Genomic DNA, 26920 nt, shown 5'->3' with positions numbered 1-26920 from the left:
GTTAAGTCCAGTAACATCAGATCCAGTCAGGTTCAGTTAGGCTCAAGCAGAAATGCAGAGCTCCATCCTGACATCTTGCTCAGGTGTTGGGTACAAACCAGTTCTGCTCTGCATTCATTTAGCTGCAGTTGCCCCCCCACAGCTGCAAAATTGCCCCCAGCAAGAAAAATGTAAATTCAATGAAAATCATCTGGCCTTATTGCCCCCCTGCCTCCATTTCAATCACAATTTTGGAAAATTGTCCATATATATCATGACATATGGATATCATGGCACTAATATCCAAATCGAGCCATTCTATCTACTGGAACATCTGCTACATCTAGAAAAAAATCTACAGGAAACATAGAAGAATAGGCGTTATATTTTCTGTGTATTTTTTATACCATTTGTTTCAACTTAAATCAGCATGTTAGTGTTAGGACAACATGCTCAGGCATTTCATGCATACATGAAACTAAAATCTGGATGTTTTGCTGCTATATTAAGCCGTTGAGTCATCAGTCTTCTGGTTGCTCAGGAATTAGAACGAAGCACTGCCTTTGTGCTGCTGTCATATAAAAACCTTGTAATCCCTATTTTGGTGTTTTTCATTTTTGCACTTGAATTACAGTTTATGGGCTGAGCAATTTCCATAACATTCAACACCCTCTGTACTAGTTGAGAGATCCAGGAGTATCAGCCAGTTTCTCCACATTCTCGAAAAGTGGAGTTTCTGGAGGTGCAAGGTTTCGGTCTGACAGCTGGCAGCAGGTTGTTTCATTCTGACGAACAGGCTGGGAGAATGAATCTGACAGGTAATAGGACTGAGATACAACATGGCCCTCTGGAGGAAGGTGTGTGTGTGTGGATGTGTGTGTGTAGATACATGCCCATGTGTGTGTGTGTGGGTGTTTACAAATGTATTTGTAGAGTAATAGGCTGCGCTCTTTCCCTCATTACCTTGGAGAGAAGCGCTGGCCCTCGGTATAGATCTCTACCTGCTTTCCTGTGCTTCACCAAACACCCCAGCTGCCTCGCTACCAAACACACACACACCTCTGAAGCATGATGAGCTCTTTTGTCCATCTTCCCCCTCCGTTTCTCTCTCCCTCCCTCCGTCAGATCCTCGGGTCATCGTTTCAGGGATGCTGTCCCATGTGGCTGGGCTGCATCGTCCTTTGACCTCCTTGTCTAACATCTCTCTCTCTCTTTCTTTCTCTCTTTCTTTGTGTCTGCCTCTCCACCCCCTCCAGACGCCCCGGTGGCAGAGTTACACGACCTGTTCTGTAAGAAGCTGCAGCAGTGCTGCGTGCTGTTCGATTTCCTGGACTGCGTGGCCGACCTGAAGGGGAAGGAGATCAAGCGCGCGGCGCTCAACGAGCTGGTGGAGAGCGTGGCCACGAGCAGAGGGGTGCTCATAGAGCCGCTCTACCCAGAGGCCATCAAGATGGTACGAGAGGAGGGGGGTGGGGGGGTGGGGGGGGTGATGGGATGTGGATGGACACACAACATAGACACTGACAAATAATGGTCATACAAATTGTTTGGGTGGATGGAAGGATTGGAGTGACGGATGCATCAATAGATGAATGGATGGAGGGAGAAGAAAGCTAGAATGTCAGAAAATATAGCCACAAACAAAGCAAATGCAAAAGCCAGAATCTCTACAGATGTCATGAAAAGAGGAGAGGAGAGGGGTGATAGAGGGATGGATGAAGAAGGAGCAAAGGAAAGAGTGTGGCCTGCACCACTGTAAAAGACTGTGCAGATGGCGAGAGAGAGAGGGATGGAGGGAGAGAGATGGAGAGGAGAGATAGAGCGGAGAGTGTGGCCACCGACACAGAGCAGCAGCAGTCCCAGAGGATAGGAAGAGAGGAGGAGAGGAGGGTGGGGGGGGGGGACCTGGTGGAGGACAGGAGAGGAGAGCGAGAGGAGAATATGGCTAACATGATAGAGTGACTACACCCAGAGGCTATATGTGAAGATGGTGGGAGAGGAGAGGAGAGAAGAGGGGATGGAGGGAGAGAGGAATGGGTTGAATGTCTGAAAATGTGGCCACAAGCAAATTTGACCTTTTATTTTACATTTTAGGCATTTAGCTAATGCTCTAGCTCTCATCTAGAGTGAATTACAATGTGTGCGACAGTAGAAAAAGCTTAAATACTTTGATCATCAACATTAGAAGTCGCCAATAGCAAGTTAAAGAGTCAGAATGAATGTAATGTAGATGAGAAGAGGAGAGAGGGATGGAGGAATGGACGAAGAGGAAAACCAAATCATAGAATTTGAAAATTGCATTTCTCTGATCTGGAAATTTACGGAAATATAATCATCTCACGTATTAGAAATGTCACTGAAATCGGCTCATAATATAAGAATAATACCCTAAATAACACAATTTTCTGATTACTCAAGTCTGGATTGATAGTTGTCGCTGCAAACAGGTCAATCAAGTCAAGTATCTAACAAAAAAGCAACAATTGAACATAAGATGCTGATGAATAATGGAAATGGCGCTGCATGCCATGAAGTAGTCATGGAAAATTCATGGAATTGGATTAGCAAAATGGAGCTAAAGGCTGAGACTGCAGGGTGAGAGAGGAGTGGAGGGGAGGAGGAGGATGGAGGGAGAAGGATAACTGGAAGTGGAGGATGGAGAGATGAAGGGAGTAAGAGAGAGGGAAGGAGAAGAGGGGCCGAGCCAGTGGCTGCTGTAGGTGTTAACTCCTATAGGATTTAAAAAGCATATTCATGAAGTAGCTTAAAGGAAATGTGCTGATATGGGAATGGGTTGGACCTTTTTAAATCCCTGTGAAGTTTATACACGTGAAATGAGCCTACAGAAGTTTTACTGATGCAGTGCAGAAGTGTAGAGAGAGAGAGAGAGAGAAAGAAAGGAAGGAAGGAAGGAAGGAAGGAAGGAAGAGAAAGTGGTAGTGAAATGGGGCCCAGAGGAAGCAAAAAGTTCAGGATGGAGAGAAAAAGGACGTTTCAAAGAATATGATAAAAAAAAACAATATCCATAGCATTAATACCTTACTATAATTATAGGAACATATGCCATTTGGTCTTCTCTCATCTCTCTTTCTACCTCTCTGTCTCCTTTCTTTTTTACTAACCTGGTTCTCCCTCATCTCCCCTCCCTGTATCCGTCTTCACACCCACCCACTCCTCATCCATCTCCGTTGTTTCCGCTTCCTATTTTCTCCCTCCTCCCATCACTCTCCTTCCCCTCCCTCCATCCCTCCATCCCTCCATCCCCCTCCCTCGTTTGTGTTTTCTTTCCAGATCTCGGTGAACATCTTCCGGACTCTTCCGCCCAGCGAGAATCCAGAGTTTGACCCCGAGGAAGACGAGCCGACGCTGGAGGCCTCCTGGCCGCATCTGCAGGTGCAGGCGCGCACACGCACACACACACACACACACACACAGTCAGATACTTTCATCTCACTGACCCTCACCTGAACCCCCAGCACTAGAAAGCAATGGAGAAAAGTTAAAGAATGAACAAGAGGTAGAGGGGAAGAGAGGAGGGGAGAGAAAAGGACTTTTGTTCCTTAAAAACGATCACTTCAGCAGTATGCGTTGACATTGGCCTTTTCCACTTTTCGCTACAAAAACAGTTGGGGAGTGGCTGTGATGTGCTTGCTTTGTTATTTAAGTGAAACTCAATGCAAAGTCAGTGAATGCGGTGAAAAATGGCCCTACTATACATTTTATACTATATTTGGGAGGGCGGACAAGGCCATAATGCACACAGCTCCCACCGGGCGTCTCTTTTATGTACCATTCAGCATTTATCTGCCATACAAATGCCTGCTGATGAGTTGCCTTAGGTAAGACTACACAAGGCAAGATTTTCATGTAAAAATACCCCCGTCTTCTCAGCCTAAATCACAAAGTGGGGCTGCAGCAGAGAGGAGCGTCCCGTTCCCCCCGCAACTGATTCGCCTTATTTGCCCAAATCTTTCTCCGGTCCCTTCGGTTTCCATTGGTATAAAGCATCACAGAGCGGCCGGGCGGGTAAACGGGAGCGTGCTGTGTGCAGTTTACTGACGCCACCTTGCAGGATTTCTGGGTATTGAAGTTCAAACAGTTACCTCGCCATTTGGAGCCACTGACATGCAGAAGTTGCCCAGTGTGGATTTAAAGAGCAGAAATCAGACACACATGCTCTAAATGACATCTAACCTCTTTGTACCTGTCTGTCTCTCTGTATCTGTGTGTGTGTGTGTGTGTGTGTGTGTGTGTGTGTGTGTGTGTTAGCTGGTGTACGAGTTCTTCCTGCGTTTCCTGGAGAGCCCGGACTTCCAGCCCTCCATGGCCAAGCGCTACGTCGACCAGAAGTTTGTCCTGCAGGTGATTCTCTCTCCTTTCCCTTTCCTTTAAAGATGCGGTTTGTCGGATTGGGAAGCGCTCAGATGTTTCTCAAACCTTGATAAATAGGAAGGTATAAATAAATAAATGAAGCTCTTCTTTGAAAGGCCGACCGTCACAGGAAACTAGTTTTACTCCGCTAAAGTGCTTTCAAATTTTGGTTTCTAGGTTGGGCCACACATTAAGAAAATGACTTGAGGACTGTAAATCTGTCTTCCGGTTGTACAGCTTGTGGTTAAGTCCCTTTACATGTGGCTTGTTTAGAAAATGCTGAAAAAATGCAAATTAAATGAGGTTCTATCAGTTTTGCTGTATGGGTTGTGAAAACTTTTATCACTCGCTGTCTCAAAATTGTTCTGAAAGCAGATGAACCTTCTAATTCCAGGTTCACAATATAACAGTTTAGGATTAGGGTTAGTTTAGGGTTAGGACTTGGATTTAGGGTTAAATTAGAATTGGGATTAGGTTTAGTTTAGGGTTAAGGTTAGGGTTAAGGAAGGAATCAAATCAATCAAGGTCCTCACACGTATAGCAATACAAACATGTTTGTGTCTGTGTTGGGCTTTGTGTGTGTGTGTGTGTGTGTGTGTGTGTGTGTGTGTGCAGCTCCTGGAGCTGTTTGACAGTGAGGACCCCAGGGAGAGGGAGTACCTAAAGACCATCCTGCACCGCGTCTATGGAAAACTACTGGGCCTCCGAGCCTACATCCGCAAACAGATCAACAACATCTTCCTCAGGTAAAGGCCTGCATCCACCAATAAGAGCACTTTAACATCTACAAATCAAACATTAGTATAATTACTGTAAAGAAATGAGACCATCAGTAGAAGACTGGCAGCTTCTACTGGCCTCTACACTGCATTTGATATTGTGAGCCACCTGGTCGGATTTGGCAGGAAATCTGCTGGATTACTTTATGGCACAAACCATTTTTACTTTGCAAGTAATACACAACTTTATTCCAGTTCTACTATTCTAACTGCGTCATTTCAGCTTAACATTAGCTCAGGTCAGAATGCATATTAGCATGACTGCACACATGCAGCCATGGTTATAGCACTCAGAGTAGCAGCCATGACAGAAATCCTGAATAGTCGTATTGTAACACGAAATTTCAAACGACTGGTTAAACCGCTCTGACGCCCCAAGAACGCTGTGATGTGCTGGTTCAATCATTTTTCCTCTTTCATTTTTCTTCTTTTTTATTTTCACTAAGTGCGGCTGAATTGTCCCTTTTGTTCCGTTCGCTATACAATTCAGGAACGTGGAGAGCGCTGCGAGGCTGCAACAAGTTTTGTTTCCTCCTCAATTAACTGGCTGCATCTTTCTTTGTGCCTTCCGACAGCTGAAAATAGACCAAGAGGAGAGTTTTTCAAACAGTGGAGGATAGTTATATCTTCATATAATGATGTTAATAAGGTAAATGTATGTTAAAAAATCCCTTCTATCGTGCTCCTTAACTGTCGTTTTAGTTATTTTTCCTCGCACTCGACAGGTGTATTCCAGACGGGGAATTTGATCAATTCTCTTGGGAAATCAGGGAATGTCAGGGAATTTTAAAAATGGGTCACTTTACAGGAATGTACCAGAATGTATTTTCCGACTTGTTTCACACATTCGTTACATTAGCTGGTGGTTTTCATCCCAACTGTAGTGGAAATCAGACGGATCAGCCCTTTAGAAACACAAACCAGGAAGGAATCACATTTTAAGCGCTATGGAAAGTCACGGAAAAGTCATGTTGGTGAAATCGTAGTCATTCCGGATGTGTGTGTGTGTGTGTGTGTGTGTGTGTGTGTGTGTTGTCTTTGCTCTTCAGGTTCATATATGAAACTGAGCACTTCAACGGAGTCGCGGAGCTGCTGGAAATCCTCGGCAGGTTAGTACACACACACACACACACACACACACACACACAAGGCCAGCTGTTACTATTCATGAGACAGCTGGTAACCTAGTGAATTAGACGACTAAAAAAAAAAGGCTTGAAGGCAAAGCGACAAAGCGTAGCCAGTGCTGTACAATATGTATTTATTTTAAAATTTTCATTTATCACCATCGCTCCCTCTTTGTTATCATGCGGAGATTGTCGTGGGTGCACAGACTGACGGAGCGAGAAATGAAGGAAGAGGGAGGGAGGGAATAGAGAGAGAGAGAGAGAGAGAGGATGGAAGGAAGGTGAGACAGAAAAGAGAGAGGGGGGTTAAACAAGAACATGAGAAATTATTCATTTTGTCATGATTATATTTTGTCGCTTGGCCACTGAGGCAGAGAGAGAGGGAGAGAGAGAGAGAGGGAGAGAGAGAGAGAGAGAGAGAGGAAGACAGAGAGAGGAAGCCAAACAGATAAACAAACATGTCTTTCTCTCTTCCTACGCAAGCAGAGATGCTCGTACACAGATCAATGGGACAGGAATGGAAAGATGACAGCGATTAGAAAGAGAGAGAGAGAGAGAGAGAGAGAGAGAGAGAGAGAGGGAGAAAGTGGTATAATCCTGAAGACATGTTTTCCTCACTCCCTCTGGATGCAAAATGAGGTTTAGGAGAGGTAGGGGGACGATAGAGAGAGAGAGAGAGAGAGAGAGAACAGGAGGGAGGGAAGAAGGTAAAGAGGCAAATTAATAAGTGATGTAAATATACTCAACAGAGGTTTAGCGCTCCATATGCAAGGTTGGGAGAGAGAGAGGGAGGGAGAAAGAGAATAAATACAGGATGATGGAGGAAGAGAAGGAGGAAGGTAAACACAAACAAATCAGTATTACAGTGGATAAATATTCATTTTATTCAAGGACGTGCTGGTGATCTCTGTATCTCTTATCTCTCTCTTTCTTCTCTCGCCTGTCTGTTAGACACTAATAAAGCAGAAATAATAAGAAATAACTTAATATTGACATTAAACATTCATTTTTCTCTGCCTATGTAAGTGGGGATTTTCGATCAGTGGAATGAAAGAGCGAGATTGGATGTAGAGAGATTTTCGATTTACGGAGGAATTTGCCAAAATATTTGAGCAAATGTTGATATTTCCCTCTTTCATTTATCGTCACATAAAAGTAAGAGAGATAGAGAGAGAAATGGATGAGAGGGAGGGGTGGAGATATGAAGGGAGAGATTTGGATGGTGATATGTTTGACAAAGGTTTTCAGTGCCAAAGTGTGTTAATAAAAGTGGTTTTAGCTGCATGGGAAGACAGTACTCAAAACACCACTTCCTTATCTTTGCACAATCCGTGTCTTAACTGTCTCAAGGTTTAAAAATGAAGGGTTTCATTCCAAAATTTCAAAGATAGGAATGATTCCACCCTTAAAAATGTTAGTATTCTCTCTGCAAATGTCCTAAAATAGCTATTAATAAATGCATAAATGCTTTTCTGATTTCCTGATTGCTTTCCTGTCAGCAATCACTTTGTAAGAGTAGACATCAGCATTTTTCAAACGCTCTTCAATCCCCCCGTCAAACCAAATCTATCTCCTCCACTTCATCTCCATCTCCCTTTAATGATCAGTGGATTTAATAGATGAAATCAATAAGGAATGATAGCTTTCACCTTGATTCGCCCGATTAGTCTGTTGCATGAAAAAGAGCTAATATGATTGGTCCTGATATTTTGGGGGAATCGATTCATTGAGGTTTAAGGATGATGGGTTAAAGAGAGAGAGGGAGAGAGGGAGAGAGAGAGGGAGGTGGATGAAAGGATGAATCCAAGGTGAGAGAGGAGGGGAGAACGGCGGTGAGAGGGAGGGATGTGGGGGGGGGGAGAAAGGGAGGATGAGAGGGAGATGGAGGGAGGATGAGCGAGTGAGTCACAACTGGAGGAAGGAGGAGGGAGGGAGGGAGAGAGAGAGCAGGAGAGGAGAGAGAGGTTTGTATTCATGTTGGTGGTAACAGTGGTATTTATAGCTCCTCCCACACACTCAGAGTGAGAGAGAGAGAGAGAGAGAGAAAGACGGGCGGCGAGAGAGAGAATGCATAATAGAGAACGAGAGAGAGACGTAAGAGACAGGAAGAAAGACGGAGAGATGGATAGTGAGGAAAAAGGGAAGGAGAGGGAGGCACAAAGAGAGATTAGAGGGACGGCGGGAGGGAGATGCGATTGGAGGAATGTTCAGTAGAACAGACAATGAAGGCGGACAGGCGGACAGATCGATAGGCAGGTAGACCAACTGACACCAACACAGACAGACAGACAGACAGACAGGCAGATAAACAGTCCGACTGACAGCGTGACAGACAGCGGTGAGCTTTGCAGTTCCCACTCTTCAGCTGTTCATAGTTTCTCTGTAGGCTGAACCGCTTCAGTCTAGTAGTGAACTGAGCATTTGTCCAGCCACTTGGAAACGGACGTCGACCAAGAATAGAGCGGCCGCTCCTCCACACACATGACTGGACAGGCATACGTGTGAATGGTAGTTTTTGAAGGAACATTTTTATACGAATAAATGGCCCTTTTGCAGCTCGCTAGTGATTCAGCCTCTATCCAGTTCATGAAAGATTTACATTTGCTGGTCTGGGAGATCTTTCCTGTGCGCCCTCCCTGGCGCACAGGAAGTGATGCGGCTTAAGGAAGACAGAAGTAGAACTGGGTAGTTAGCGTGAGCCCAAAGACATTATTCCTATCACTGAAATAAGTTAAATTGATTTCTTGACGCTGCAAACATACACTTAGGATTTGGAATCAAGTCTCTATCTCTGTTAGTTTCATAGTTATGGCCAAAAAACAATAATTGCCTAATGATGGACATCCTAGATCTGGATCACCACCAAAATCAAATCTATTGGTCCTTGGTCCACCAAAGCTCAGGGAAATCTGTTCATAAGTCTTAGAAATATCCTGCTGACAGACAGACAGACAGACAGACTAACAGGAGTGAAAACATAACCTCCTTGGCAGAGGTAAAAATAAAAACTTAAAAATTTCAAGTATTACCACTTTAAGAGTCCAATCACTGAAAACAATGGGCGGCGTATTCACCGGGAAGAAGGCAAACAAGTTAGAAAAAAGAAAAGAGACTATTGAACTGTCTCTGACTTGTGGACACAGACAGGCCGGCTGACAGACAGTCAATTCAACGACATGATTCAATGATTTTTCTTTTTTCTCTCCTCTCCTCTCCTCTCCTCTCCTCTCCTCTCCTCTCCTCTCCTCTCCTCTCCTCCTCCTCTCCAGCATCATCAATGGCTTCGCTCTGCCTCTGAAGTCGGAACATAAGCAGTTCCTGGTCCGGGTCCTCATCCCGCTACACACAGCCAAGTCCCTCTCCATCTTCCACGCACAGGTCAGTGACATCATCCTAATCAAATTTCTTCATTTTTACATATGAAACTCTCTAGAATTACAGCCTCCTAGGAGTCAGATTCATACTATCCACCTCAGTCTGTGTTTCTGTGGCACAAGAAACTGGTCAAAAAAGTTATAAACTCTGCCCAACAGTGACACCCAACTATGTTAGTTGTGACACTGAAAATGTCATAACAGCAGCAAAAATACAAAAATAGATGTTTAGATTCAATGTCACTGCAGGGGACAAGTGTGTACCCTGCTGGCAGGTTCTTATTCCTTACCACTGTCCCTCCATGCCAATGTTCTGTATATGTTCTCTAGATGTTATTTATATATCATTTCCATGCCAAAAAGTTACAAGGATTCAGTGTTTCCCCCAGAATTCTACTGGAAAAGCCTCTGAAACAGCATTTAGACCATCATGTGACACTAAAACTCTCCATTGAAACCAGTAATTATTGAATTCTTTAGGTGGGTTAGCAGCTCCTTAAGTTAAGGTGAGGCAGGTTTTACAGACTGAAATGTCTCACCTCCATCATATCGGAGGTGGGCAAAACTGATATCTGATATAGGACTTTTATTGAAACCCTTGCATCTATACTTGCACATCAGTCTTCCACATGCTACAGAATCAGATGATTGGCTCCTAGTTTATGTAACGGTTGCACAGCGGCTCCTTTACCTCAGAGCCTGCATTGTGTTCTAGTAATAATACACAGAGGGCTTCCTTTACAGTCAGCTGCACCAAAATCCCCATAATCACAAGTTAAGATCGACCTCTCGCAACAATTACTAATGTACATTGGATTGGATATTATTTATAGATATACAATACAGAGGAAGAAGAGAGAAGAGAGATGGATAATTAGCTCTTCTTAGCGTGTTAATTCTGCTAGTTGAACATGATGGGTTCCACAAACAAGACTGTAAATACATTTGACCATCACATGAGTGGTAGTGAGGAGTCCTGCAGTGTGGCTCCTTCACCACTAGAGGGCAGACTTGAGTCACGCATCATACTGCAGAGAGACGCACTCACCTTTCAATTACACACAGCAGAATCTGTGCGTGTGTGTTTGGTTTATCATAATATTTGATTATTCAAAGGGTAGCCAGTCTACTCGGTGTGTGTGTGTGTATGTGTGTAGGTGTGTGTGTGTGTGTGTGTGCGCCTATTTTATTTGTGTCAAACATTATTTGATTATGCAGAGGGTACAGCTTGTTCTCCACAGACTGGTCGGCGGTGTGTTTGTGTGTGTGTGTGTAGTGGGGGATGACAGCCTCTCCCTGTGTGTGTGTGTGTGTGTGTGCATATTCTGGATCTCAGCATCACCGTGCCCTACATTTCTCCTCTCCGTCTCTCTCCCCGCGGTTCACACACATACATTATTCACATACTCCCAGCCCACACACACACACACACACACACACAGTTTTGACAGGCTGACAAGGGTCACTGGGGGAAAGCATGCTAGTGGACAGCAGTTTTGCTCAGTAGGTGTGGCTTTGCAGTAGTGACCCAGTTCTGGATCTGCATATCAAAATATCCCAGCAGCACCTGAGTCGTCTTTAAGGTTTCTCAACACATAGAAACACATCGTCGCCACTAAAGACACCAGTGAATCCTCTGTTCAAGCTGTGTCTACTGCTCAAGCTGCCGGTGACTGCAGGGGGAGGAAATATCAATCAAGACGAACACACTTCACGTCTTATGACTGACTTCTCATATTCGTGTTTTTGTGAATAAAGTCGTCTGATGCTGCGCCTGTGTTGACTCAGGCGCTGATTACTTTGGATGCGGCTCAAAAAAAGCTAAGTTTGAAGCACAATCAAAAGGGAAAAGGAGCCACACAAACAAAAAAAGCACAGTCAGAAGCTGAGACAGAAAGTGAATAGTGAATATAAAGAAAGTATAAGCACGTTTCTCTATTTTTATTGTCTGGAAATGAAATTCACGAGCAAAGGAGATGTTTCTTTTCACTACTGATGTCTATTGGAGGAACATTTTGTTTGCTTCAGTTGTTTCTGTGGTTCCTTAAAGGTAACCTGTGTAGGATTTTCTCCAAATATATAGCTGTCACTGAATTGTAATAACAAACATTAGTGCTACAGCAACAGTAGAATAAGCTTAAATTCCTACAGTAGATTGCCAAATAGTAAGTGGCAAGAAAAGTGCCTACTGAGCACATTCACAGTGTAGGCTCTTACTAAGATTAACTTCCAATAAGTGAAACAGTGAGTAAGTCAGCATGAATCACAGATCATGAATTGTCATGTTTATATGTAACAAATTAATGGTTAGAACTAAAAAAGCATCAAAGGATTGTTTTTTTTTCTGAGGTTAGGCAGCTTGTGCAGGCTGTAACAAATTCATAGGCAAGAAGCCAACCTTGTAATTCTCTACAATGAGTTCATTACCAAATATAGAGCCATATTTGACCTGTCACCTTGACAAATCAATATTGGTAAAACCTCAGTCTTAACACACTACAGTGTCCATAATCCTTAGCCTAACAACGGCCTGCAGCACCCACAAAGCCCGACCTGACAACAGAATCCAACATCATATTTACCCCAAGCCATTTCCCTAATGCCTCGCTAATACTTTAAATAGTTTGACTGCTCTGCACGTTTCTTTTAATCCCCCTCTCTTTCCTGCTTTCTTTAGCTTTATTCAAGCTTTGACATCCCTCCTTTCACCGGCTTTTTTTTTTACCTCCCTCTGTAACCATGTTGTGGTGTGAATGAAGGACAGGGACGGAGCGAGAGGAGAAGACAAACAAGAAAGGCGGTTAGATAGAAAGATCAGTAAAAAAAGATGAAAGGAGAGAGAAGAGAAGATGTGAAACAGAAAGCCAGACAGACAGAGGCAGACAGTGGAGCCACAGGCCAAGAATGAGAAAAAGCGAGAGACACAGAGAAAGACCATCAAAGTCCATTTTGAAATATTTGAAAAATCAACGTACTTGCAGTTGTGTATTCAGTCTAAATCATTACTGTATTTAACTATGAAAGTACACAACCTCTACTGTCTGTAACTATGAAAGTACACAACCTCTACTGTCTGTAACTATGAAAGTACACAACCTCTACTGTCTGTAGCTATGAAAGTACACAACCTCTACTGTCTGTAGCTATGAAAGTACACAACCTCTACTGTCTGTAACTATGAAAGTACACAACCTCTACTGTCTGTAACTATGAAAGTACACAACCTCTACTGTCTGTAACTATGAAAGTACACAACCTTTACTGTCTGTAACTATGAAAGTACACAACCTCTACTGTCTGTAACTATGAAAGTACACAACAATCCACTTTCTTTTCATAATGACTTTTTAACTTACTGAAACCCTACTAAAAATAGACTAGAACAGAATACAATAATATTATGGGGAAAGCAAAGGTAGATGGGATAGATAGGACAGAGGAAGAGACAGAAAGACAACAATACAGAAAAAGAGAGAGAGAAAGAGAGAGTGAGAGAGAGAGAGAGAGAGAGAGAGAGAGAGAGAGAGAGAGAGAGAGAGACGGCGGTCTAAACTCTATCTCAGATTGCCCTTAAGGGACTCAGTGTGTGTGTGTGACATCACTCCTTCCGAAGTAAACACACGCACACACATTCTCCGTCGCCACGGTGCCCACTCGCCACGGCAACCGGCCTGGGCGGAGGGGGCAACCGCAAAACACACACACACGCACGCGCAGGCACGTGTGAGCGCGTGCACACACGCACACACTCACACACACATACTGGATAATAGAAAATGATTGCAGATCATATAAGAGCAGACAAGAGCTGATGTACATTTTGGAATAGACACACACACACACACACACACACACACACTCTTGTGACAGATCTCCCCTTGGAAAACTTCTCTTTCCGATCTTTAGCAGTGTGTAATCCTGAGGGATAAGGGCTAAGATCCCCTTGTCTCCTTGTCAGCCTCAGGGAATGTGTGTGTGTGCGTGTGTGCGTGTGTGTGTGTGTGTGTGTCTCCTAACCACCTCTCCTCTGTCCTCACAGCTGGCCTACTGTGTGGTGCAGTTTATGGAGAAAGATGCTACGGTCACTGAATATGTAAGTTTGTCATTACCACACAACATTCATGCCACTATTACACATCATCCATTAATATTATTACCAATCACATGATCATCAAGCATGATAAAGTGTCATTCCTGAAGGTAGTGTAGCAGTTAAGACCTGTGATGTAGTGGTAAATTAAATTGAGATTTATGTAGGAGGGTAAACTGAGGTTAGGTGGGTTTAACTTGACATCATCCCTGGTTAAAGGATAATACCAGTGTGTTTTTTTAAGTTAGTGACAATCATTTTGGTTCCACTCTCCTTTCCATTCTCCCTGCTGGTTTCTGCACACAGTCAGCATAGTTGGAGATATCAGCGCTTGTTTTCCTCCCTTCAGAAGAAGCCATTTGCAGCCATTCATTCTTGCACAATATGAAAAACAACTTCCACAGAGTGGGATAATCCATCACAGTAAACATGAAGCCTTCATTTGGTTTGGCAAAGCGTCCTGTTTTATCCTTATTGAGTTGAGTGTTTTCATATCAACCCTTGCCAACTTTATTGTCCCATCCATGTCTTCTTATATGGGGCGTCTTAGTTATATGGGACAGCAGTTCATTTCAAGCTAGGTTTGACACCGTGAAGTTGGATTTTAAAAACACTAAATGTTAAAAATCTAATTACATACAGAACGCATTGCAAAATGATTGGGGCGTCTTTGCTGCACCTTTGCTCATTCACCAACATCAACACAGCGAAGAGGAGGCCCAGTGCAAGGTTAATTGGCAAATCCACATCTTTCATTTAACGCACAAGCCAGAGTGTGAATGCGAGTTAATGGAGACGCTATGGATGGATGCCAGCCAAATACTCCGCTGAGCTAATGGCCGCAGTGTTTATTTATAATATTTGTGCACTTCATATTTTCTCTGCAGATCATCAGAGGGCTGCTTAAGTACTGGCCCAAAACCTGCACGCAGAAAGAGGTGAGTCAACTCATATTAAGAGACGATGAGAGATGCTTCTGCTCTGCTATTAGTCATCGAGCAAAGACATAACCTCATTCACTGCTGTGATTTCTGAACACTTTGTTGTTGTACATTCCTGCATCTTATTATAACCCGCTTTTGGATGCATGTCATCTATTTTTCATAATTTCCATGTAAGATGAAAGTAATCTGATGCAGTTTTTCAGTTTCAAACAGGCTGAATAGAAAAGGGCTGATATTGGTGCTGGTGTTTGGGTGCATCACACAGCAAATAGAGCATTGCTTTTATGTGAGAAATGCTACATGGCAAAGTAATGCAGAATATGTATGTATGCATAAAAATGTGTGTGTGTGTGTGTGTGTCCAGGTGATGTTCCTGGGGGAGATCGAGGAGATCCTGGATGTGATCGAGCCGTCTCAGTTCATCCGGGTCCAGGAGCCGCTCTTCAAACAGATCGCAGCCTGTATCTCCAGCCCTCACTTCCAGGTCGGGACACCACCTCTCTCTCTCTCTCTCTCTCTCTCTCTCTCTCTCTCTCTCTCTCTCTTCCAGATTAAAACACACCCAGGTTTGGGAGTAAACTGGATTATGATGAACTGGATTATAGTAATCTGATTGCCTACAGCAGCAACTGTGATCTATTATATCACTGTAAAAAAAAACACAATAATCCGCCGATAGATGCTTTAGAAAACAGACGATTACTTGGATTAGTGGAGAGATTGTGGGCGCAAACATCTGTTTAATAAGTAGAATTCTGAAACAGCTTTGATAAATGAAAATCAAGTATTCTCTCTCGCTCTCTCTCTCTCTCTCTCTCTGTTCCAGGTAGCGGAGAGGGCTCTGTACTTCTGGAACAACGAGTACATCCTCAGTCTGATAGAGGAGAACTGTCAAGTCATCCTGCCGCTGGTCTTCGCCACCCTCTACAGAGTCTCCAAGGAGCACTGGAACCAGTCAGTGGCACACACACACACACATGCTCAAACATACGCCCACTCTATCTGCAGCTTTTGATTTTAGCTACCGTCTAGTCAAGTTGAGTTGAACTTCTAGTTTACAGTAGTTAAGTTGTGGTTGTACCGATCATATTCATCTCAAAGTGTGAGCTTCATCACTCTTTGGTAAATAAATTGATTTTAAACAGTCACAGCTGGGACCAGGGTCGACCTGTAATGGAATACGTTTTGGGAGATTGTCCCATTTGTCATCTTACCCGTTAAGTGATGAGAAGATAGACACCAAACTCATCCATGTGTCCCCGGCAGATCATTCACTCTGGTGCTCCATGCTAACACTTTAGCTACACTGTGTTGAGTGATACTAGGCGACTAGCATTAGCTCAAAAGTGGCCTAGTGTTATCCAAAGTATGAGGACTGACCCTTTGGTAATAAGATGTTGTTAGTGGCTTTCATTATATGGCCTTTAGGTTCATACATTTTTTAAATGAAATATCGTTATCTCAGTATATCTGATGCAGTCAGGTTTATTTTTGGAACTATTTCAGGTGAGCGACCACATATTCATCCATTATGCAGTGATTTTTAGCTGCACTCAGTCACCTGTCGGCCAACAGGGAAAGTAGTCCCTGCTAGTTCAAAACAGTATGATATTTTTGTAACATATTTTATGTAAATTTTACCAATCTACACAAAGCTGCCAGACTTAGCCACATATCATTTGATTACCGTTTAGCTTTAGAGCTTCTACAAGTTCTCATTTTCTCACTTTTGAGATAATGCTAGTCTCCTATCACTCAACATAGTGTAGCTAAAGTGTTAGCATGGAGCACCGAAGTGAATGATCTACCAGGAACACATGGATGATGTTGGTGTCACTTAACATCCAAGTTGACCAAGTGACCAATCTCCCCAAAACTTGTGCATTCCTTTAACCACTATCTCTAATCCTTGGGGACACAAATAGTGGAAAAACAAATAAAGCTATCCCACACAAACGTAGAAGATTGGTGTGGCATCGTCTTTCTTCTGTCTCTCCGTCCCTTAGGGTTTAAGATGAAGAGAAGATGAATGAAGAGGTGATATTAACTATCCTCTTGTGTCTCTCCCCCCCTCCCACCAGGACCATCGTGTCTCTGATCTACAACGTGCTGAAGACCTTCATGGAGATGAACAGCAAGCTGTTTGATGACCTCACTGCCTCCTACAAAGTGGAGAAACAGAAGTGAGCATGACTCACTCTCTTTGTGTGTTTGTGTGTGTTTGTGTGTGTTTGTGTCATGGGAGACAAGATTGACAACAAGAGGAAGAAATAGAAAGCTCTTAAGTCATATTTTAAATGGCCGTTTTTCCATTATCCATCACATTATATTTCATATTTTAAATATGTATCGCCTATGTCATCTTTATAATGTGGATCACATCATAATTCCACTTATCCATTAGCCCTTGTCAAACTCTCATTTTCTCTCTCTCTCTCTCTCTCTCTCTCTCTCTCTCTCTCTCTCTCTCTCCCTCTCCATCACTCTTTTTAACTCAAGATAGTGGATACACTTTTGGGAAATGAAACTTCTTAAATGTTTCAAGGCCTTTAAAAGGATCACTACCTTTCCATCATTCTGCCTTCATCTGTACTGTTCTCCATCCTTTCTCCAACCATTCTCTCTCTCTCTCTCTCTCTCAAACTCATCCTCCATCTCTCACCCCCAACACTCCTCACAGCCACTTCGACCTCTGCTTGATAAGAGAAAGAAATATAAATGTGTCGCCCTTCAGTCCAGCGGTTGCATCATTACACCGTTCATCAGCTCTCCTCTAGCAGCTCATCTCTCTTTCTGTTCTCCATCCTTCCCCTTCTTCCTCCCTCCTCCTCTCTCCCAGGGAGCTGAAGCGGGAGCGGGAGCGCACCGAGCTGTGGCGAGGCCTGGAGGAGCACCAGGAGCGCCGGCTCCAGATGCTCACCGAGGCCGCGCGGAACCAGCGCAACCTCCAGGAGCGAGGCGAGCGAGGGGAGCCGCCCGCCCCGTCCTCCCCGCAGACGGCTCTCTCCGATCAGCCTGAGCCCGAGCCCAGCGGGGCCTCCTCCTCCTCCTCCGGAGCCGGGGAGAGCGCCACTTAGGTGCCGCTGCCGGGGAGAGATCGGATAACGCGGGGGGGTTAGGGACGGGGAGGGGAGAAGACGTGACAGACGATGGTGAAAGTGTTGGGAGAGCTCAGATAGAAAGAAAAAGGTACAGGATGAAGCCTCCTTTGAGATAAAGGAGTGACGGGATTCGTTGTATCTTGTATCACCGGGGCGGAAGGTTTTTGTCGAAAGGGCACAAACTCGGTGATGCAAGGTACAAACATTGTACCCTTTTTTTCTGACGAGTTGTGTGAAACTGGTTCACTTTTTTGCTGTGCACACATTGTGTTTCAGATCAGAAGATGAATATTATCCGAATATGCGGATCGCCATTTTAATTAACGGTTTAATACACTGCGGGTCAGGAACCAAAATGGGTTGCTGGCCTGCTTCTACTGAGCCTGGGACTCAAAATGAGGGATGAAATTTCTCTTTTGGATCCGAGGCAAACGTGCGTCTAACATGTTTTAACGTTTAACCAACTAAGTCAGAAGATCTGTACTGTGGCTTCATATTTATCTTTTGGTCAGAAATGCTGATTTAGTACGTGCATAGCAAAATACATAAATGAACAAAGGAGGCAGTTTCACACAAATGTCCCAAAACTATTGCCGCACAGACCAGACACACACACACACACACACACACACACATACACACAGACAGAGAGAGAGGAACACACACCTCCTGGCTGCAAATCCAGCTATCCCAAACAAATCTCACTTTTAAAGTCGAACATGGCAACAATCTAAAAGAAAAACGTGCTAATTGACATACCAAAAATCCCCACGAAACATTCCACACACACACACACACACACACTCCTGGTTCTGGCTCTCTCACACAGCTCTAACTCCTCTCCCATCCCGTTGGGTTCCACCAAAGGACGAGCCTAAAGTCCCTCAAGGTTAAATAACCAATGACGAAGATGATTACGATGAAAATGATATTAAGTACAATAATGTTCCTTCTTCTTACTTGTTACTCTACTACTACTACTACTCTACTCTACTCTAAGTACTACTGATGATGATGATGATGATGATGATAATGTTTTTATATATATACATATGTCTCTGGATATTTCTGTAGTGTATTATGGGAGAAACACTAGTGTAGCAGAAACCTTAAAGGGGAAGGCCGCGTCCCACTTCCGGATTCACATCTTATGTTAATTGTATGCGAAGGCCATAATGTGTGTGTGAGTGCGGAAATTCAGCGGCGTTCCCCTTTAACAGACCTTATAGAGGGGAGGAATGAACTGGAGTTTTTGCCGTTTGTTTTTGACATTTCGGATATTTGTGGTGCGGCTGGTGAAGTTTAAAGGGGTATTGCAGCCAAAAAACATCCCACCTTGAGCGGCCGTTGCTATTTTTTGGGGTTTTTGTTTGACGTTCTGGCACACAAAGGTGATTTGTTGGGAGTTTTTTGCGCTATTTTATTCCGTATTAAACGTTTCAAACACATCGCAAACAGACTCGATTCCTACATCGCCCCGTTAAAGTCTACGTTACATTTTCGAAGTCGTATTTTGAGCAAAACTTTGACCGTTAACTTACTAACCTCCCGACTAATGAATCCGAAAAGTACGCAGTAAGCCCCGCCCCACGTAGAGGCTGCTGGACAGACAAAATGAAGCGCACCACAAGTGTCTCGAAACCCCAAAAACCCCCCAGAAAAACACAGAAATTCCAGTTGGATTTCCGAAACCCGGAGCGTCTGTTCCTTTAGGCTCAGCAGACCTGACGCTGCTAGGTGGCGACCGCGACGATGACGATAACTTTGTTTTTCGATGTGAACAAACGAAATCTGTTTATTCTTGTCTGATCATTACGATAGAGGGATGGGATAAAGAGAGGAAGAAAAAAAACAGAAAAAAACTGTTATTTTAGCAATATTTTCATTCTTTCAGGATACTATGTGTGTTTTTTAGGGGGGCGTCACACTCAAATGCCCCCCTCCTCTCTTGTTTTTACTCCTGTTGCGTCCTTGATATTCACATTGTCTTAAAGGTACTTTACGTGTAAATTCATTTGATGAAGATGATTTTGTTTTGTAATTATGCTGTTGTTTTTTTTTCCTCTTGGTTTTTGTATTATCTTGCTCATTTTGTGGAAACTGATACTGATGCTATTTATTTTCTATTTGATCAGGAAATGTTATCTTATTTGAAAACGATGGTCAGGGTGTGTATGTGTGTGCGCATGCATGCGTGTGTGTATGTGTGTGTGTGTGTGTGTGTGTGTGTGTGTGCGCGTATCCGGTGAGTGCACCAGTGAGCAGGAGATAGATGCGTAGATAGAGCGATAGAGAAAGAGAGGGGACAAACAAAATTCTCTCTTCTCTCGCTTCTTTTTCTCTCTCTCTCCTTCTCTCCTTCCTGAGGAACAGGGTTTTGAATCCGAATGTATCGTAAAACAAATCGATTGATTGTTACTTGTGACGCTCGAGGCGCAGAGCTAGCCGTCGGTTGCTTCGTAAACCAAACTATTCCAAACCCTTCAGACCAGCAGTTTTTTTTTTCGAAACACTCGCTTCAAATCTGGCCTGAGTTGAAGAGTTTTTGAAATCCGCCCAAATCAGAACAGATATTTGGCATTTCGAGTTTCATCAAACCATAAATGAGTTAGAATTAGCATTTAGCATTAGCATTTCAAACAAAAGTCGTAAATCTTGAATTTGTAGCAGTGCATTTCTGTGCACTTGTCATCTTGTGATTTAAAAAAAAAAAAAAAAAAGCAGACAAAAACAAACGCCCCTAAGCGTTTGATCGGATTTCCAACGCTACTTTGATTCAAGCTAACTCCAAAAAAAACAACAACCCACAACCGAAAACGAAGAAAAGTAACCTCACTGTCATAAAACACAGCTTACTTTATGATTTATGTTCTCTTTTTTCGGCTAGTTTACTCACAAACCCTCTTGATTGTTATTGTCAGTCGGTCAGCTGACTCGGAGGGGTGGAAAAATAGAACCCCCGGCTCCCACTGTTCTAGAAGGACCCGTTCTGGAATCCTAAATTCCGTGTTCTGGAACCCCGTCAGCCATTCCAGACGTCGCTGCGGAACAGGAAGAGAGAGAGAGGAGAGAGAGAGTGTTGGTAGAGAGATACGGTATCGCCTCAAAGACAGCCATCCACGACGCTGCTTTTCCCTCCGTGTCACGCTTCCCCTCGGCGGCCATTTTGACCGCGGCCGGTTTCAAAACGAGCGCTTTAATCCAGCCGGGGTGTCGTGATTTGGATCCGGTGAAAGCAGCCAGCGAAGAAGAAAAGAGGGAGGAGAAAGACAGAGGAAGCTATAGCGTCCGTGCAAAGAAAAACGTAGAGCTAGAAACGATAGAATGGCAATAAGTCAGAGCAAACAGCAACGGACTGAGAATATAACGTTACCTAAAAAAAACCTACAACCGCATTACGTAGCAATTTCACTGAATTTCTAGATTTGCACTGTCTGCCCAATGGTCTGTGTTTGTTGTGTTGAAGAAAAACCTTAGAGAAGATGATTAAAGACGACGACGAAGAAGAAGAAGATGTATATTTTGGGGACCAACACAGCGGTGGGGGGGGGTTTGAATGTAGAGAGGCTTACTACTGTACGTAACATTACAGGGGGGTGTAGAATGGAGGAAAAAAAACAAACTATGTGCTAAAAATGAAACTTCACTTTGAGAAAACACTCCGGGAGTCTGACTGCTGTTTTTTTTCTCGTGTGAATGTCTCTTGGTGTCCGTTTGATTCTTTTGCTTCTGAGGTTGGGTGTCAGTTCCACTTCCTCTTATTGATTATCCTCCCTTGAAGTAACATGTCGCTGCTCTCAGGTTAAAACCTCATATCTCTAAGTGTCAACTTTGCAGGAACTAAGAAAAACAGCCATATTTTTAGCTTGACTGTCATGCATGTTTGAGTTCATCCAGTGGGGTTTTAAAGGGTTTCCTAAGGCCAAGGGTTGTAGAATTTTGTCAGCCCATAGAGGAGCATGTAATTCTGTAAATCACCATTGACTATTCACCACCCATTCACATTGAATCTGACTCAGTGAGGTTTTGGAGTCAAAATGAGGTTTTCAAGCTGTTACAAAGTAGTTTCAACACTCTTTTAGCTGGTGTCACAGAGTAGCACTCCTCTGTGTTTACTCTCGCTCCGAAGAGCTTAAAGAAGTTGATCATTAAGCATCTCTAAAATTTAGAGCAGCTAAAACTAAAAGTGGAAAAACTTCAAACTTTATCATTGTTTTTTTTAACGCTATCAGTCATTTTGTCAGAGTAGGTGTCACTTTTTCAAATGGTGGATTGAAACTGTTCACATCATTGAGAATGGACTGAGCTCTAGAATGGAATAAAACCCTGCACACACTTATAGGATAGACATACACACACTCACACACGCGCACACAATTTGTGGCAGAATACTGCAAGTGAGGTTCAATACTACACTCTTACAAAGGATGTGTCATTTTTAACACATCTGTGTGTCTTCTTTTGGACAACACACACTTGTGTTAAATTAAAAAACTTTTAATTTAACACAAGTGTTAAACAACAACTTTTAAACACAACATATGCTAATAACAACACATGTAACAACACAAGTAACACGTGTGTGTCCCAAAGAAGACACACAGATGTGTTAAAAATGACACATCCTTTGTAAGAGTGTATATGATAAAGTCTGTTATTGGTATCTCTCTCTCTCTCTCTCTCTCTCTCTCTCTCTCTCTCTCTCTGTGTGTGTGTGTGTGTGTGTCCATGCTACAGCAATGGAAAAATAATCTCTCCCTCACTTTCTCCTATCACATGCAGAGGCGCGCGCGCGCGAGCACATACAGAGATACAGGCTGAGGTTAAGACAATATTGACAAGCATCTGTATTTTCCAGGGAGTCGCCATTATTTCTGGCTTGGGGTCTCTAATGGCATTTCATTATAATTGGTATGATGTCAGAGTGTCCGTCCGCCCTAATGGCCTTCTAAAAACAACAACAAGGACAGATTGGTTCCAGTCACTGGTCGCTGTCCACTGCAGGAGAGACACAGGAGTTCAAACCTCCGAGACATCCTCAGCCAAGAAGGTAAGCCTTGTTTTTACATCCGCAAATATCTCAGGTATGTACGAGTAAAAACATCCGTATTATTTAAATGAGAGAGAGAGAGAGAGAGAGTGAGAGTGAGTCTGAACTGCTGCAGAAACTAAATGTAGGCTAGGCCAAACAATGAAAGTATTTTTCATCCAAACTAATTGCGCGGTTAGCCTAAGGCTATATAATTTCACTGCCAGCTGAAACAAAGTTTAGCCTGTTCAGTTTTATTAATCAACGTGTTATCATCTTGGTGTCTGGTCGGTGTTTCAGTCATTTCCTAAGTTGCAATAAAGCCTATTTCAGGACTATCTCAGGTGAGGCCTTCCAGTTTTCCACTAACTTTGATCATATTGTCTTGTTAAATTAGAGTTTTTACGCTAGTGCTAAACACTGATAACAAAGACTAGTTAGATGGGAGCATTTCCTAATACACTCTTATATGACTTCTAATACTGTACCCTATTGATAGCTATTAAATAAGGTTGTGTTGAAAGACAATGCAAATGTAACTTGATAGAAGAAATGTAACTTCACCAAAGCCATAGCCTACTATATTCATAATATAGGCTACACAAAACTCCAGGAGGGGACGCCAGAAATGTAACTGCTACCTTTCATTTACATCATTTTTTTCACACACTGTAAAAAATGTCCATCTTAACAAGCCGTTTACTTTCATACCCAGTCTTAGAACATATATATATATATATATATATATATATATATATATATATATATATATATATATGTATATATTTTAGAAACATTGAACAATTTTCACAATGTTGTGACATTATCACACTTGTTTCTACTGCAGTTTCAGTGGTTTTGGGGGATTTTCTATAAACAAGTGTGAACGTCAGAATGAGGCAGATCACTCCAGTATCAAGAAAATACCGTTTGACTCAAAGAGGATTTTTAAAACAAGCTGATTTGCATTGGAAACAAGTGAAGTCTTAAGATAAATAATATTTTAAGACTCAGCTCTGGATTAAACGACATATATTTTTTGCAGTGTACAGCAGTCATTGGCTGCAGTCGCCATAACGGCCGCTAGAGGGAGTAGTGAGTCAAACTGAATGCTCCCTCTCAAACAATAATGTATTTACTGTTCATAAAGTGTAGTTTTATATCACCTTCACCCATAGTATTTCCAGTCTGTCCTGGTTATTAGGCCTAAAACATAGGAACAAGGGTTATTCTCAGGCCCAAGTCATAATTTAAGAAGCCAGGAGCTACATGATGGCAACACACATAACTTAAATTTACTCCCTAAACTGTGTGCTTTCTAGCCAACTAACAATGTCTGCCAAATATGACAGAACAGCGTCTGTAGTTTATAGTGGATTGTAACACACTCAGGCAGACTCGCTTGTAGTGTGTTGATAAATAATGTATTCATATATAATGGATATAAATACTGGATGAATAGTAGCCTATTTTCTCTACTGAAGTTCGCTCACTTGAAGTCTGTTTGTATATTTGCCTGCCTGTCAATCCTTTTCTCTGTTTTAACTCTCTTTCTTTCTGTTTTTTCTCTCCCTCTCTACCCAGAATGCATCTCCACTCCTGGTCTCTCCCAGTGCTCTTCCTCCTGGTCTCCGGGGCAGCGGTGGTGTGCGTTGCCGTGACGACGACCCTCCATGGTTTCCGGGGCTGCGCGGTCCGAGAGTTCTCCTTTGTGGTCCAGAAGCCCGGCTGCAGAGGACTGAGAATCACCACAGAGGCCTGCTGGGGGCGCTGCCACACCTGGGAGGTAACACACACACACACATAAACACACACACACACACTTGAAATGATTCAGCTTTCACTTCTGAGGGATTGGAAAGTTCAAGGGTTTGGAGCTCAGTGAGACTTAAAGCCTCAGGAGAAAACCAGTTCTGAACCAGGAACACCAGAGTTTAGTCAGAGAAGAGACATGGAGAGACAACAGATCAATATCAGAGTTTAATCAGCACAGGTTCAACACAGGTTCATGAGATGAGAGTCTTATATAGAGACTTCTGACTCATCCTGACTCCCTAAGAATGACTTGAATGATAAGAATGAACAGTTCTAAGATCTTCTCTTCAACAGAAAGAAACAGATATGACTCATCTGATACTGTAAGTTACTTCTTACTGACACAGGAACAAGGTCGAACTTAATGTTCTTTAGGCAAGATAATTTATGATACAGTGGATGTTGCATTGTTCCTGTCAGAGCAAGCTGTATCTGTGAAATACAAAGGAAAGCCAACAGTGGTATGATTGAATGCTGACTGGTGGGTGACTGTGGCATAGAACTATTGAGAAGACAAGTTACAGCGTATTTCTAATTCCTTCACTAGTGTTTCTTATCTTGGTTACTGCATTAAAAGACACACCAACAACACTGAGCCCGCTGAGACAAAACTGATCTCAAGGCAGATGTTAAGAAGTTACCAAAGAAATTGTTGGTTCTCAAAAAGGCTCTTAAATGCAATTCCCCAATGTTTTATCTTATCTCTTACGAACTTCTCATGTTTTCTTACTTAGGAGCTTCTCAAAAATGACCTACCTAGCAACTGTGATGTAAACAAGCATAACATAACAGAAAAATACTTTTCACTAATTTGAATCTAATTTGTGAATCCGGCCTCAGGACGCCTGCTTAATACTGAACCTTGTATCAGGAAGAGCTGGAGTTGGAGGCTTTGCTGCTTTCACTGCCACTGCATTAGTCAAAGGACATACCTAAAAAAAGAGTGAAAAGTAACCTGTGTTCCACCTGTATCTGTGTGTGCGTGTGCGCGCCCTGCAGAAGCCCGTGCCGGACCCGCCCTACATCCACCGTCACCACCGTGTGTGTACGTACGGGCGCACCCGCCACATGACGGCCCGCCTGCCGGGCTGCCAGCCCAACGTCTCGCCCCTCTACCACTATCCCATGGCCCTGCACTGCCACTGCGCCGTCTGCTCCACCCAGGACACCGAGTGTGAGACCTTCTGAGGGGGGAGCCGCACTGTCAGCAAGAACGTTTACATCTTACATCTTCTTACATCAGAAGAGGTTTACATCTAATGAACCTGACAATGAGTAAAAGTCATGAAAACAAGATATGTGATAGAGTGTGTGACTTGCTGAAGATGGATGACTGTGTGTGTGTGTGTGTGTGTGTGTGTGTGAGAGAGAGAGAGAAAGGGGATGAAAGCTGTTTGGAGATCAGTCTAAACTTTCAGAAAGAAATGGGTACATCAAGCATTCTCATTCAAATCAATATTCCTGTGGTCCCTTGGCTGGTAACATAATGTGACTGCCATTCAGTATTGAGAGGGGATACCAGAGTGTGTCTTTGCTTTATGCTTCTCCATGCCATTAATGTGTGTTTGATACAAAAGGTGCTCATTAGAGTCAAGGGTAAAAGAATACTTGAGTAAAGTAAGTCAAAGCGCTCTTCTTTTGTGTGGAAAATTAAAAGAAAGCCTTTATTTTTCACGATACCCCTTCATCAGGGGTATCATGATATTGCTATATATGGATTTTGAACACAAAAGAAGAGTGGCTTTCTTCCTTTTTCAATAACTTTCTTACAGTGTTTGATGATCTGTTCATAGATTCCTATCCAAACCTTGCTTTTTTACATCATTGTTGAACCAAATCTAAACATGTATTTTGTATATTGTTAGCCTGACATGATGTTGACTATGTTGAGTTTAAGGAAACAAAAATGTATGTAAACGTATATATTTTTTTAGGTTGCATGTGGAAAGAGGAGAAAAGTATATTAACCGTAGCTCTGATGATTGTCTAACATGGGAAAGCTTAGCACTTACTGTATTGCAATTAGACTGTAATAAAATAGTAATAACTGATAACTCCATAATGCAAGCCAGGTAATGTTTGTCCAATGGCCAACAGGGCCAGTAAAACATTGACTTGGGCCAGTTAATTGGTCAATTATTTACTTTTCTGTTGGTTATTTTTTGACATTTTGCTCTTGTAAAACATTAACATTTTATAATAAATGACTTGAATCTATGAAAAAGTGTTTATTTTCATTTTTGCCTGCTAGGCCACTGAAAACACACTTGGGGCAAGCTGAATCCTGACCTACTGGCCCGACTGGGCCAGT

General features: G+C 42.9%; 2 protein-coding genes across 2 annotated transcripts in view; both read left to right on the top strand.

Annotated features, from left to right (window-relative positions):
• The window catches only part of ppp2r5b (protein phosphatase 2, regulatory subunit B', beta), a 39548-nt gene extending 21807 nt beyond the window's left edge, over window positions 1–17741 (top strand). Inside the window, exons 2-13 of the mRNA XM_071923081.2 lie at window positions 1236–1432; window positions 3271–3372; window positions 4249–4341; window positions 4966–5096; window positions 6179–6238; window positions 9526–9634; window positions 13670–13723; window positions 14608–14658; window positions 15029–15148; window positions 15491–15618; window positions 16746–16847; window positions 17504–17741. Coding sequence (XP_071779182.1) covers window positions 1236–1432; window positions 3271–3372; window positions 4249–4341; window positions 4966–5096; window positions 6179–6238; window positions 9526–9634; window positions 13670–13723; window positions 14608–14658; window positions 15029–15148; window positions 15491–15618; window positions 16746–16847; window positions 17504–17741 — 1385 coding nt within the window. The remainder of the gene's footprint in view (window positions 1–1235; window positions 1433–3270; window positions 3373–4248; window positions 4342–4965; window positions 5097–6178; window positions 6239–9525; window positions 9635–13669; window positions 13724–14607; window positions 14659–15028; window positions 15149–15490; window positions 15619–16745; window positions 16848–17503) is intronic.
• Window positions 17742–24379: 6638 nt separating this feature from the next.
• Window positions 24380–25797, top strand: LOC139930029 (glycoprotein hormone beta-5-like). Its single transcript, XM_071923123.2, has 2 exons — window positions 24380–24580; window positions 25609–25797. The coding sequence occupies exons 1-2, from the start codon at window positions 24380–24382 to the stop codon at window positions 25795–25797; spliced, it is 390 nt and encodes a 129-aa protein (XP_071779224.1).
• The last annotated feature ends 1123 nt before the right edge of the window (window positions 25798–26920 follow it).

This window comes from Centroberyx gerrardi, chromosome 23 (genome assembly GCF_048128805.1).
Source record: "Centroberyx gerrardi isolate f3 chromosome 23, fCenGer3.hap1.cur.20231027, whole genome shotgun sequence".
In the NCBI taxonomy this organism is placed as follows: Eukaryota; Metazoa; Chordata; class Actinopteri; order Beryciformes; family Berycidae; genus Centroberyx; species Centroberyx gerrardi.
The sequence above is the reverse complement of the archived record's forward strand: the minus strand, read 5'-3'. Positions and strand labels throughout refer to the sequence as shown.

Bases quoted from the DNA above. Each gene is read 5' to 3' on its own strand.
- LOC139930029 (XM_071923123.2), top strand. From the start codon at position 24,380: ATGCATCTCCACTCCTGGTCTCTCCCAGTGCTCTTCCTCCTGGTCTCC. The intron at 24,581-25,608 runs GTAACACACACA...CGCGCCCTGCAG, and splicing joins GGCGCTGCCACACCTGGGAG to AAGCCCGTGCCGGACCCGCC.